The sequence below is a fragment of the Hyperolius riggenbachi genome, chromosome 5 (assembly GCF_040937935.1).
Source record: "Hyperolius riggenbachi isolate aHypRig1 chromosome 5, aHypRig1.pri, whole genome shotgun sequence".
NCBI lineage: Eukaryota > Metazoa > Chordata > Amphibia > Anura > Hyperoliidae > Hyperolius > Hyperolius riggenbachi.
In genome coordinates, this window is record NC_090650.1 from 329,735,374 (window position 1) to 329,748,970 (window position 13,597).

The following is a 13,597-nucleotide window of genomic DNA, read 5'->3' on the forward strand; positions in this document are numbered from 1 at the left end:
CCTCACAATCTAATCCTGCCATAGTCATAGTGTAATGTCCCATCATATTATTATTATGTATTTGTATAGCAGTGACATCTTCTGCAGCACATTAAAGAATACATAGTCATGTCAGTGACTGTCCTCAGAGGAGCTCATAATCTAATCTTACCATAGGCGTAGTCTAATGTCCTACCATATTATTATTATGTATTTCAATATCAGTGACATCTTCGTGGGGAAGACATGGGGATAACATACAAACTCCATGCAGATAGGGTCCTGGCTGGGATTTGAACTGGGGACCCAGTGTAGCAATACAAGAGTGTTATCCACTATGTTACCATGCTGCCCACACATTATGCAATAAAAAGACAAACAACATTATAGACATTGTTAGTTAGTAGGCTGTTAGCACCACCAAAGGGGGACCACTGGCAAGAAGGGGTTTGTCCGAAGGGGGGGGGGGGGGGCTGTCCATAAAATTTGCTATGGGGCCCAGTGAGTTGTAGCTATGCCCCTGTATGTAGCCCTGCCCTCCCAGTGATGCTTAGCCTAGGCTGTTTAGCTATGTGGAATTCTCCACCCAGTGCATTCTGGGAGACCAGGTATTATTTGCACTGGCTTAGGATTTCTCAGAAACAAACCTTTTGCTGAGCTGCACCTGACAGAACTAAAGATGTTCCCACCTGTGATAAATTTCAGGCTGTAAAACAGGGTGAGGAAAGATTTTATAATGGGCAAACACTAACCAAATAATGCATTAATGAATATTTAAAAAATCTATTTAATTGATTACAGTATTTTCACTACAGTTCCTCTTTAATTACACCTTTGCAATCCCCCAGTTGGCAAAACTGTAGCAATTTGCGGTTAGCACTTTGGCATTGCATTTCTGTGGACCTAGATTCAATCCACACCACAACTCTGTCTGCATACATTTAATTTAGTACATCAGAAATGCTGTAGTAAGTTCATTACCCTAACGATCAATCATACAGTTAATAGATGTTTGTACACTGTAAATCACAAAAGGTTTTGTAATCCGTAAATGCATACGTTAAAGAAGGAAGGGAAGTACTATACATTTCTATAATAATAGTGACATTCAATGAGGGGAATAATCTTTTGGTGCAACGTACATAAAATCTATTAGCAGTGGTTGCCGAGAAGTGACACTTAAAGCCGAACTGAAGTCTCTGTGAAAAAACGAGTTTCACTTACCTGGAGCTTCTACCAGCCCTCTGCAGCTGACCTGTGCCGGTACTGTTTCAAAACTATTCTCCGTTCCCCCACCGCAGATCACTTTTGCTTCCTCCATCAGTGTCCACTGCGCCTGCGCGGTCCTGGCCACGCGCGTCCTTGTTCACACTAACCCGGCGAAGTAGAGATTTTCTCATACTGCGCCTGTGCAGGACACTCCGGGCCACGAGAATGTGTTAGAGGATGCGCGTGGCCATGGCGCAGTGGATGTCGGCTTCCACTGCGTGAAGAAAAGTGATCCGCGGCAGGGGAACAAAGGATCGGTATGTCACGGCGTGGGCACAGGTTGGCTGCAGGATGCTGGCAGAAGCACTAGGTAAGTGAAAATCATTTTTTTAAAGAGACATCAGTTCTGCTTTAAAGAAATAGAATAAAAGTGAGCAAGTGAGATTATAAAGTAGTAATAGACATAACAAAAAGACTTTCTTGCGACGCATATCCTATTAGTTCAGGTAAATGATCAATAACAAACTAACCTTGATCACTTACCTGTTTGCCATCTTGCGCTTATCAATATTAGATCAGATATCAGTAGAGCGATGTACACTACATAAGGGAGACATTACAATATTGAACAATGTGACACAGGGACGTTATAGCGTTAAATAATGGTACACAACATAGTGATGTAAAGGTGCCCATACACTAACTCAATTTCCTGCTGATACACAGCCGATTTGATCACTGTGATCGAATCTGCTGTGAAATCAATTACGCAAACGCGGACTGATTTCCATCCAAAATCGATCGATTCTGTCGATCTTTTTAGGCGGAAAATTTTACTTGATCGGCGGCGGGTCGGGAACGCGTCACTAGCGGCAATAATCTCACCTGTTCCGCTGGCGCAAGTCCCCTGGTTCGTGCTGTAGCTTTCTCCGGCTGGCCTTCTTAATCTACGCTTCCTGTCCCATCGAGGGCGCTCTACCGTTTGAACTTCCCCTTCTCACAGGATGGGACAGGAAGTGCAGAGAAGATGAAGAAGGCCAGCAGGAGAAAGGAATAGCACAGACTCGGGGACTCGCACCGGCCAAAAAGGTAATGTATTGCTGCTGGTGGGGGGAGCAGGAGTGACGTGAGGCAGGTGGCAGCTGCAACTCTACAGATTATGAATCGATTTCATGCTGAAATCAATTCAAAATATGTGTGCAGTGTATGGACAGCCATTAGATCCCTCTCTGATCAGATTCGATCAGAGAGAGATCTATCTGTTGGTCGATCTGGTGGCAATCGACCAGTGTATGGCAGCCTTAACAATAAACGATGTTGAGCAAATTGCAAGGTAGAGATAAATAAAGAAAATTAGTCATTGAGTCTATATGGTGTCAGAGAAGTGCACATGGGGAGGGCCCTGCCAATTAAGCTTACAATCTAAGTGCTGAACTAAGATCTGATATAATGATAATAACGCCACTGCCACAAGCTTTGTATTTCTTGATGCAGTAGAGAACACTAACACTGCTGTAACATGTAAAAATGCTGCCTATAGCTACTAGTGTATGTCTAGTTTTTTTCTCACTTTCTATTCAAATATACTATGGTGTCATAAGGAATAGCCTTCAATCTAATTCTGTGCAGGAAGAATATATTTACAGTATTAAAGCCTTTAAAAGTTGCTGCTGGTATTTACCAGGGTATTGTACAAAAATTATTGTTTTAGAAAGCAGAAGCATTTGCCAATGAGGATGAAAACCGTCCATCAAATGACTGTCTTCTCATCTATGACAATGAAGGTGCCGGAAGCCCTGCTGGATCTGTCGGATGCTGCAGCTTCATTGCAGATGACTTGGATGATACCTTCTTGGATACACTGGGGCCAAAGTTTAAAACGCTGGCAGAAATCTGTATAGGTTCAGAGATCGAACCTATGCCACGTGGTGACAGGCCAACATCATTTGGCAATATCCCTATAGTAGAAACTGATACAAATGTTATGGTAGATGAACCTTTTGTAAATGTCCCTGGTAATCGTTCTGCACCAGTTACTAGTTCTACCTATGTAACAGAGAGCTCTTATTCATCTACTAACATTCAACCCGCAATGCATGTACCAGAACCTGTCATTCCAAATAACGTAGTTGTAAGAGAAACTTACACGACCACTGAGAATCCCATCAGGACAATTGTACGTAATGTGGAGCCAAGTGTTCCAACTAGTATTCTGGTGACAGAAAGGGTGGTTGGTTCTTCCTCCACACCACATGCAATGTTTACTGATATGCCTGATGGTGCCAACGTCATTGTAACAGAGAGGGTGGTCCGTCCAACATCTGGAATGCATGAAATTATAGAACTACCAAACAGGTCAACTCTAACAGATGGATCCAATGTTGTGTTGAGAGAAAGAGTTGTTGGTCCTACCAATTCAAGGCTATCAGGTTCATTCAACTTCCCAGACTTAGGAGATGGCCAAAATGTTGTCGTTACGGAAAGGGTGATACAGCCTTTCTCCAATGTTCAAGGAGGTTTAGGCGTTCAAGGAGGTTTAAGTGTTCCAGGAAGTTTTAGTGTTCCAGGAGGTTTTAGTGTTCCAGGGGGTCTAAATGTTCCAGGAGGTCTAAATGTTGGAGGAGGTCTAAGTGTTCCAGGAGGTCTAAGTGTTGGAGGGGGAGGTTTAACAGTTCGCCCAGAGATGGGTAGTTCTCAAAATATATATGTAACAGAGAAAACTGTACGGTCAGTCCCATCTGTAACAACCCATTTGCTAAGTGCAGAGCCTTTGCTAACACAAACAGGAGGTTCCACATCTCCTAGCCTAACTCGCAGTTCTGTAACAAAGTACAGTACAGTGCAGTATACTAAAAAGTAAACTACATACTTTAGTCAGGAAATTAAAAACCTTATAAGTGATTTTCTTAAATAATGTACAAAGCCACAAATAAGGGAATGGGGCTTTTATACATCATAAAAATAATAATGAAAAAAAAAATCAACTGGAATTTCATCTTTAAGTTAAAATATTCCAGTCTTAAGTAGCAATTTGTATATTATTAGCAATTCAGCAGTGGTGTAGATGGCACTGATGAATAGGGGTGTCAAGGAGATGCTAATAAACCCAGCTTGCATGTGAATTGTATGCAGCTTGTAATTTGGCCATTCAAAGATATGTCCGGTTTATTTTAATTGGTCCAAGTTTTGCTGCATGTAATTTGCACTAAATTTGCATGCAAGTCAGACATATTACCATCTCATTGACCATCTCTATTAATAAAAAAAAACTTAAAGAGTAAGGGGGCACAGTTATCTGGAAAGGTTGCAAACCTGTCTACTTCTACCCATTCTTGTTACAGCATAAGCCAGCCGCAGTAGTGCTCCAGTTGGGCAAATAGTGTGATCACAGGTTTGCTAAAGGAAAAGGAGAGCAGCAGAGAGGACATGTTCTCATTGAGTTGTTATTCTTTGCACACAGCAGAACCATGGAATGTCAATGCACACTTTTAATGCCCTACAGTACTCAATGCACCCTAAAGGCCATATATGACTGACCCATCCTAACTCTGGCTTTGGCTGTGCAGAGTGCTACCAGCATGAGATGGAGTCTTTTTTGCTCTGACTTAATGAAATTATTTTATTGATCTGACTTAATGTCCCCATACACAAATGGTAATATTTCCATTGGGCTGTATAATGTGATAAAAACATAGACATAGTCTATAAAGTCTATGAAATTAAGAATGCTCATGAATGTAATGGTGCAGTTTAAAAAATAAATAAATAAATATATATATACTGTATATAATCTTTAATAATAGTATTCTTTTAGTTGATTTTATTTAAAAGCCAATTCCTGCCAAATTTTTCTATGAGTTGAACATAGCATGAATACCGGTTACATCCGTTTTTTATTTGTTAAGGAAGTTTCATGACTTCTTGTCCAAACTAAAATCTGACTAAGATTAACCCTTTCTGGACCAGCACCCCCTGCCTCCTTAAGGACCAGAGGGTGCTGGTCCAGCAAACTGCCGCTTCCCGACGAATCGCCGCAAGTTACCGTCGCTCCCGCCGTACACGCCGCTCTGTCCCCGCCTCAGGCTGCTCTCTCTGCCGTCGGTATGACGGCAGAGCGCTGTGCGCCGGGTCAGGAGCCATTTTCATTGGCTCCTGACCCTGTCATTCCTGTAAGCCAATGGGAACGGCTTGCAGGAATGACAGGGCCAGGAGCCAATGAAAACGGCTCCTGCCCGGCTCACAGTGCTCTGCCGTCATAGAGGCGGCAGGGCATCACATTGCGGCGGGGGCAGAGCGGACCGAGCGAAGCGGACGGGCTGGGGCGCGCAGTCAATGGGACGTAGAGTTTACGTCCGGTCAGGACCGCAGCGCCCCGTGCCCGACGTAGATTCACACTCGCTCGGTCCGCAGGTAGTTAAGTTCACCCCATGTTTTGTTGTTTTATGCACACATGCATGTTGTGTTATGCACTCTTGCATCTTATGTTGTTTTATGCACACATGCATGTTGTGTTATACACGCATGCATGTTATGTTGTGTTATACACGCATGCATGTTATGTTGTGTTATGCACGCATTCATGTTATGTTGTGTTATGCACACATGCATGTTGTGTTATGCACTCTTGCATGTTATGTTGTTTTATGCACATATGCATGTTGTGTTATGCATGCATGCATGTTATGTTGTTTTATGCACACATGCATGTTGTGTTATGCACTCTTGCATGTTATGTTGTTTTATGCACACATGCATGTTGTGTTATGCACACATGCATGTTATGTTGTGTTATGCATGCATGCATGTTAAAATTTACATTTTATATTCATAGCTTTAACAACTGCTATTAATGTGCATGTTTTCTCACACGTTATCCAAAAACACACTGTAGAAATTGCGTTGGGATAACAACATCCATTACAATGCAGTGGTGTGAACATTTGGATGAGCTGTGTGTTCACATACAGCAATGAAGCACATTATCACATGTAAAATGTGATCTCTTTAACAGAGGCAGAGAAAACAGTGAACTGATGATAGGAGAAGAAGTAGAACTCATCATTGTTTCCCATTTCCTTTCCTGGTGACTCTCTGGTGTTTTTTTTTAAGTCATGTTATAGCTCTAAAACAGCACTGTGGGTATATACAGCATAAATAGCAATAACAAACTGACAAGGGTTATTATTATTTTTTTTAAAAATTACTACCATTCCTCATGCTATCCTCAACTAAACTGTTTTGAAGGAGTTGAGTCTAATCCATGGTACAAACAATTCTATGTACTATTTGTACATTCACACTCTACAGTACATATTAATAAAAGTTCAAATGTTTTTCCATTTCCTAGACTGTCCAAAGAGTATCTCTGTTACATATGTAAGGCCATGTTTGTGTACCCAGACATTCTTTAATCGTGTTACTTTTTTAGCATCATTATTATAAGGTGTGAAAATATTATGAATAAAAAAAACAAGAATAAATGGTAAGCATAGATATGTCATGGGCAAATATGTTTGCAGCAATAAAATGCTAAGTTTCCCAGATAATATTTCCTTCCATTGCCAAGATAGAGGAGGAATTTGTTAATATGTAATACAAATGTAGATAAGTGTGGGGTTTCTTGATATGAAGTTTATTGAAAGTTATAGCAAGTTTTCAGTTATGTAAATATATGGGATTAATGGCAACTGTAATTTAGGTAACTGCAGAATATTACGTTAACAGCAGTTGGGCTGATAAGTGATAAACAGTCTATTTCTGCGAGTAACGTAAACTTGCATTGTATTCTGAGAACTCAAAGGATAAGCTAGAAGTGGAGGGGAAAGCTAGTAGGTTGGAATGTTGATGCAATTGGTCTCAGCTCGTGTACACTGCCCTCTTTTTGCCTTCCAGCACAGTGGCAATGCATCATATTTATACTGATGAACAGACCGGAGAAGTATTACATTTTTTTAGACATCATGGCCTGGTTCCATTTAAGTAATGGTCTTTTCCCTATGGCACTGTGGGCACTTGAGTGGCTAACAGGGACATCAAAAATAAAAAATAATATGTCTGAACTCTGTGTTCAGCTTGGCATAAGAACTTAAGATTATGAACTTGCTTGTAAGGCAATCTTTTTACTGAGTTGTCTAAGGCTTTATATAAATTTACAAAAAAAACTGGCGGTTTCCAGGGATGTACAGTTTGAGTTGCCAGTTATTATATTAGCACTGTAAATAGCAAATAGTTTAATGGTTAGCCAAGCTATGCAATAATCGTCCTTCACATTTAGGAACATTGGACCAGGTTAATAATTGAACTTCAACATGATTTTTCATTGTGGGGCTGCCAGAGATTTCTATAGGCTCCTTGTTACACTGTTTTTAACATCATACTATCAATATTATCATCTGCCAAGGGTAGATAACTTCCTCACTGCATGATAATAATGATTGTGATTTATTTAGAACTGATCAGTTTTGTGCTAACTTCAAAGGATATTACCTTCTGAAAACTCCCACTATTGCCAGTGTAGAGGCAATCACAAAACTCTACCTTATGCTTATGTCTATCTAAACTCAGACTAATGATGCTGGCTAAAGTTAGCAAGTGGTTAGGTTAAATCTCTCAGCTCAATTGAAAGGTAGACAGAGTAAGCTACACCCAGTAACACCCTATCGATGTTATCGATGTTACACAGAGGTGGCTGAACTGTTCCAGATGCTACAGACACATTAGACCAAAAGGATACAATTTAGTTCCAGAATATTCATTTACCGGTATATAATTATTAGCTCAGTGGCACTCTGTTTATTTGGCACTTTGTGGACTTCTTCTGTAATAATCTTTAGCAGAGTACCGCTAGTTGTTCACATTACTCAGACAGCTTATTTATACTCATCATGAACATGCCTATCAGGATTAAATTACCAAATGGCTTCATTAATTTACTCTCAAAATACGTGTACTGAGAAAACACCACAAAGTTTGCAACTGTCTGTTAAAATACATAAAACTTTTTGGACAAGTATAAAATTACGCTCTGTAAAAAAAAAGACCTGTAAACCACAAAATATCTAAATACTATGCAATTACACAGTACAACCGATGAACAGCACTTATATAATGTGTTTAATAGTTTCCTTTATATTTATTTCTGTGTCTTGTAGTAGTTACACCAGTTTTGTACATTGTGCCTTATTTCCAAACTACTGATCTTAAATCAAATTATTTATATTTTTTATTCATTAGTGTAAAAAAATTTTTTAAGGGCAGATGTCCACTTCCTATGAAGTTGGCAGCAGGACAGAAGTTAATTCAATTCTAAAATTGTTTGCAGATTACAAAACAAAGTAGGGATACCTTTTTCAATGGCAGTGGCAAAAAAAGTTAAATACTCACAACTGTAGAGGTAACCCCCTTAATGCTCCAGAGAATTCCCTGATCCTGATCAACCCCTCCACTTCTCGTGGGGACCCTCTTCTTCTTCTTCTTCTTCCCAGCCATGCTCCCCTTCAAGTAAGATGGTACGGCCAAACTACCCAGGCGCCAGTATGGTTTGCATCTGTGCAGCAGCATGAAGCCGCTTATGCACAGAGGAAAAAGCAATGCATGACCAGCTCAGTACTACTGCGCAGGCACAGGCTAAACTTTTCACCTGAGGAGAGCGTGGATGCAAGCAATATTTGACTTTAATGTCAAATATTTTCAAAGGGTTCCAGTGCAGGAACAAAAGGGCGCAAAAAAACAAAACAAAACAAAAAAACAGGGAAGCCTCTCAACTATCTAGGGGGTTTCCTCTATTGAAGTAAGTATCTATACTTTTTTTTAACTTCAGGTATGATTTAAATTATTATAAACAGCTGTTTCTGCCCATGCAAATCTGTGTAACTTTAGTTTAAATGCGCTTTCAGGAGGTGTTTTTACAGCTACTGCTGTGTTAACAAAGACAAGAAAGTTATTGCAGGATGTAATCTTTAGTAAATGTTGCCTTATTTCTGTCTTTGTAGGAAAAATTTACAATGTTGATCATCTGTACAGTTAAATGATTTTCATATCTAAATAGAATAAAGTAAAAAAAAACAACAAAAAAACAGTTACATTCGATGGTATTATTTTCCAAATCTCAACTGAAAATATTTCTGGGTGTTTACAGCTCAGACAGAAAACTTAAATTAATCAAAAATTGTGAAACCAATGAAATCATTTTATGATAGAAATAAGTCTTATATTGTTGAGAAGTAACATACAGTACCTAATGTATATTTTATTGATGTGTATTACTTTTCTCTTGGCAAATGTATAATTAATGAAGTACAAAAAGTATATGGGTGTGATATTTTAATGTGTAATTTTCTGAAGCGATCAAAGATAAACAAGCTATTCACAATAACTATAGCAAACATTGCACATAACTGGTACATTAGATTCAAATGGTTGCTAAGCTATATAGGCCTCAATTCACGGAGCATTATCAAAAGTTTATCAAACACTTTATCAAACGTTTGATAATTTACCTCATGGGTAAAATCTCATTTTAAATTCACTAAGGTGTTATAAATGTATCGAATGTTTTACCGATAAAACGTTCAACAAATATATAACACCTTAGTGAGATTTTACCCATGAGGTACATTATCAAACGTTTGATAAAGTGTTTGATAAACGTTTGATAATGCTCCGTGAATTGAGGCCTATATGTTTAATAATCTTAAACATGGCTTCTGGAGTTCAATAACATTAAAATGTCACCCTTTTTCCGCTATAAGTGAAAAGTGAAATGTAAGCTACTATGGACCATATGCAATTCACTTTTTAATCTGAGTTTTCTGATACGCTATATTTTTCAACTTTACAATAAAATCCCTTTTAAGCCACCAGAAAGCAAAAAAATACTGAAAATAATTTTGAAAGTACTCTTTCATTTACTTTTTTGGTATTTTTTTAGTTGAAAAGTGCTGGTAAGTTATTTTAAATAGAAGATGAAAAATTATCTCCTAGGAGAAAACGTAGGTTAAAAAGTGAATTGCATATGGGCCTATGTGTAGTAATTTTTTTAGTTAGAACTTTATTTTTATTTTTGTTTAAAGAAAATAGATTGCACTTGGCAACTTACTTATATGTCAAAACATACCTATGAAAAAAGTCCCCCCAGGATAACGTTATACTTATTTGCAAAGACTAATTAAAGCCTCTCATCCCTTCCCTTAAATCAGTAGGATCAGCCATACTATGCCTGGGAAAAAACACATATTTAAGTAGATGAATACTTGATCTACTTACATAACACATGTATTATACTGTCCACGTTTTTGATTTCAGTGAATGTTATATAGTAAATGATGAGAATTCTGTTCCTGGTGGGGGCCATGTCTTTTGCCCACAGTTAAGGCTAACTCGTGATGTCATTTCTGCCTTTTACTTTTTTTCTTGTCTCCTCCAGCCTTGCTTGTAAACACAAGTGAGTAGGGGATTAGGTTTCAGATAAGGAGCTGGCAGGGAAATAAAAGGAAGAGGAGGAATAGATTATAGATAAAAAGAACCCCCAGCATGCAATTCTTTGGCACTGACTACTAAAGGGCCAGTGCTCTTTAAGTATGTGATAACTCCAAATCATAACAGCAGAAAAAGTTTTGAAAGTTTTGAATGCAGGATTAGCAGCTTTATCACTTAATACACTCAGACCAGTTGCTCTTGAAATTTGATTTTTATGGTGACCGTACCGCTTTAAAAAATAAATAAAGCAGTGGATTGTAGTCAGCTACTGAAAGGAAGCAGTAGCTGGGCACAATAGTACATTATTCACCCAGGGTTATGAACAGAAATTTGGCAAACTGACATTATTGTAGATCTGAACCCTCACTCCCCATACAAACAAAAGACTCATAGGAAGAAAATGAAAAAAAGAAAAAAAGGTTAAAAGAAGTAGAATTGTGTTGTGCCGTCCAGTAAATGGAATAATAATGGTACGATTTCAAGCAGCCACATTGTACAATTGAATTATTTGCCAAACATTTAGTCGCCTGCAGAACAAAACCAATAGGTGATTTTTGTTTACATCAATTTCAGAATGGCTGTTTTGTCACAGAGGTATGTTTTATTAATGTTGAATTAAAGTTTATAGGCCCATTAAAACACACAAAAAATATATTCCATAAAACATTTTGGAAAACAATCCTAAACGAAGCAATGCTAAATATTATTTAAATTGCCAAATGCATGTCCCTGCATTTTTATGAATAAAGCTTTATGCAATATTTTTGTATTTCCAAGAAATGTTAATAAAGCACTTTTAGATAAATGAAACCTTTAGTTGTTATTATTTTTTATTATAATTTTGTAGTTATTATTATTATTATTATTATAAGTATACCGGTAGTTATTAAACTTTGAGAAAAATTATGTTTACTGTCAGTAAGGAGAACAACTAATACTCATCTCTTTTCCTGGTGTTCGTCTCACAGGTCTCACAGGTATATGTGTCCCACTGGCTTCCTGTGTTATCACAGGGCACTGATCTTACTGTAATTTTAGTTTCAAAACTTGAATTAGCGTGAATGGGTAGGTGTTCTGAAATAGAGGCTTTGGTCTCTACACTAACAATGTAGGGAGACAGGAGCCAAATGTAGTGTATGGTGCAGACATCAAGAGACCTGTTAGTATTTAGACTGCCAGGTAGAAGGTGAGTATACATCATTCTTTCCCTTGAAGTTACCTATGTATTGCAAATCTACGTAAATACGTCAAAGTAAATACATCAATTACATCATTTGACATCTCATTGGTTGTAGAAAATAGAAAATAAATCATTATAATTGACTGTATCATCCACATCTGGATTTTCTTTTACGTTCTAAATCTTAGAATACAAACAACTGCTATGTTTACACTTGGTGTTGTGAATTATACAACAGTATGGGTGTCTTTTGGAGAAAGACACACATACTGTACATTCCAATCAGAATACATAGGCCCCTATTCAATTCACTTTTTTCCTAGGTGATATTTTCAGACCGTATCAATACAGTGTTTTTTAAGACAACAGCAAGCAGGAGATTACTCAGAATAATTTTGACAGTACTTCGTCACCAACTTTTTGGTACTTTTTCAATTGTGGAAAAATGTAAAAAAAAAAAAAAAAAAAAGAATAGTTTTTGACCCACCTTGTTTCACAAGATGCTTATGATTCATTAAGCATGATTTGGTTTAATATTTGTGGTACATAATTGTTTATAAACCGAAAATTTTGGCATAAACATAAACGTTTTTAGAAACCATTACCAAACAAATACCAGGCCATACAGGGTACTTATCAAGTTAGAAGTGTAATTCCACTGTCCCTGTCTTGAAATTGTTACTATAACTATAATCTCCCATCCTTTGTACCCTAATTCTCACTTAAACCCTCCCCTATCTATGCCTCATCCTAACCATCCCGACCTACTCCTACCCTTAACCACCCTCACTCACCACTATTTTGTCCTGGCGTTCGGCTGCAGTGTAGCCAAACTACTACTCCCAGCATGCCTGCTGTTCCTACAGAGTTCCCCCTCTGGTACCCATACATTTCTGGCTATAGCCAGTATTTCTCTATTTTAATATGGCAGCACCCAAATTTCCCAGGCACAGCTTGTGGCCAAATTGTCCATTTCACTCCCACCCTCCATGCGGTCACAGGGCCAGGGAATGAGGGATCATAATACAAACTTGACAGATTCTAGCTCTTCAGAAATATATAAAAAAAGTTTTATTTTTATGCTGCCTGCCCCTGTCCAAGAAATGTATATTTCTCCTCTCAGGACAGGAATTGAAGGCAATTCTCCTATTTGGGGACACTAACAACAATAACAAGTCCTAACCTCTTTTTAAATGCTATCAAAAACTATTTTCCTGGAGTTGGACAGCAGGAACAGTTCGCATAATCATTACAACTTTATTACAGATCACCACATCACTGATGTAATACGTGATCTTTTCATTTATAAATGTTTAAAAAATGTAGTGGCTCTTTTTTTTGTTATATCACAGATAAGATTCCAAATTCTGAGCAACAAATTCAGAAAACAGAGGACATATTTTTCTCATCTGTATAAAAGTGGCTATTAATGATACAATTCTCCAAATGATCAATCATCTGATTCGATCGTAATATCACTTGGAAATGATCGCCTGGGCCCACTAACAGATGGAAAGCTGCTATGCAATTCAATCAGATTGAAGGATTCAATCAATTTTCGGATTAATTCCATTAATCTGATTGAATTGCATAGCAGCTTTCCTTTCGTTAGTGAACCTAAACGATTCTTTCAGACATTGCAATTGAATTAGACGATCAATCATCCGGAGAATTGTATGGGTAATGGCCACCTTTAATATTTTAATTTACCATGGGAAGATAATTTGATATTGCCAGACATTGGCATGTAGT

The 13,597-nt window shown here is 38.0% G+C and overlaps 1 protein-coding gene across 1 annotated transcript in view; it reads left to right on the forward strand.

The window, feature by feature from the left end:
- DSG1 (desmoglein 1) overlaps positions 1 to 6,292 on the forward strand; it is a 121,940-nt gene extending 115,648 nt beyond the window's left edge. Inside the window, exon 17 of the mRNA XM_068237307.1 lies at positions 2,900 to 6,292. Coding sequence (XP_068093408.1) covers positions 2,900 to 4,048 — 1,149 coding nt within the window. The 3' untranslated portion in view covers positions 4,049 to 6,292. The remainder of the gene's footprint in view (positions 1 to 2,899) is intronic.
- Positions 6,293 to 13,597: the final 7,305 nt, after the last annotated feature.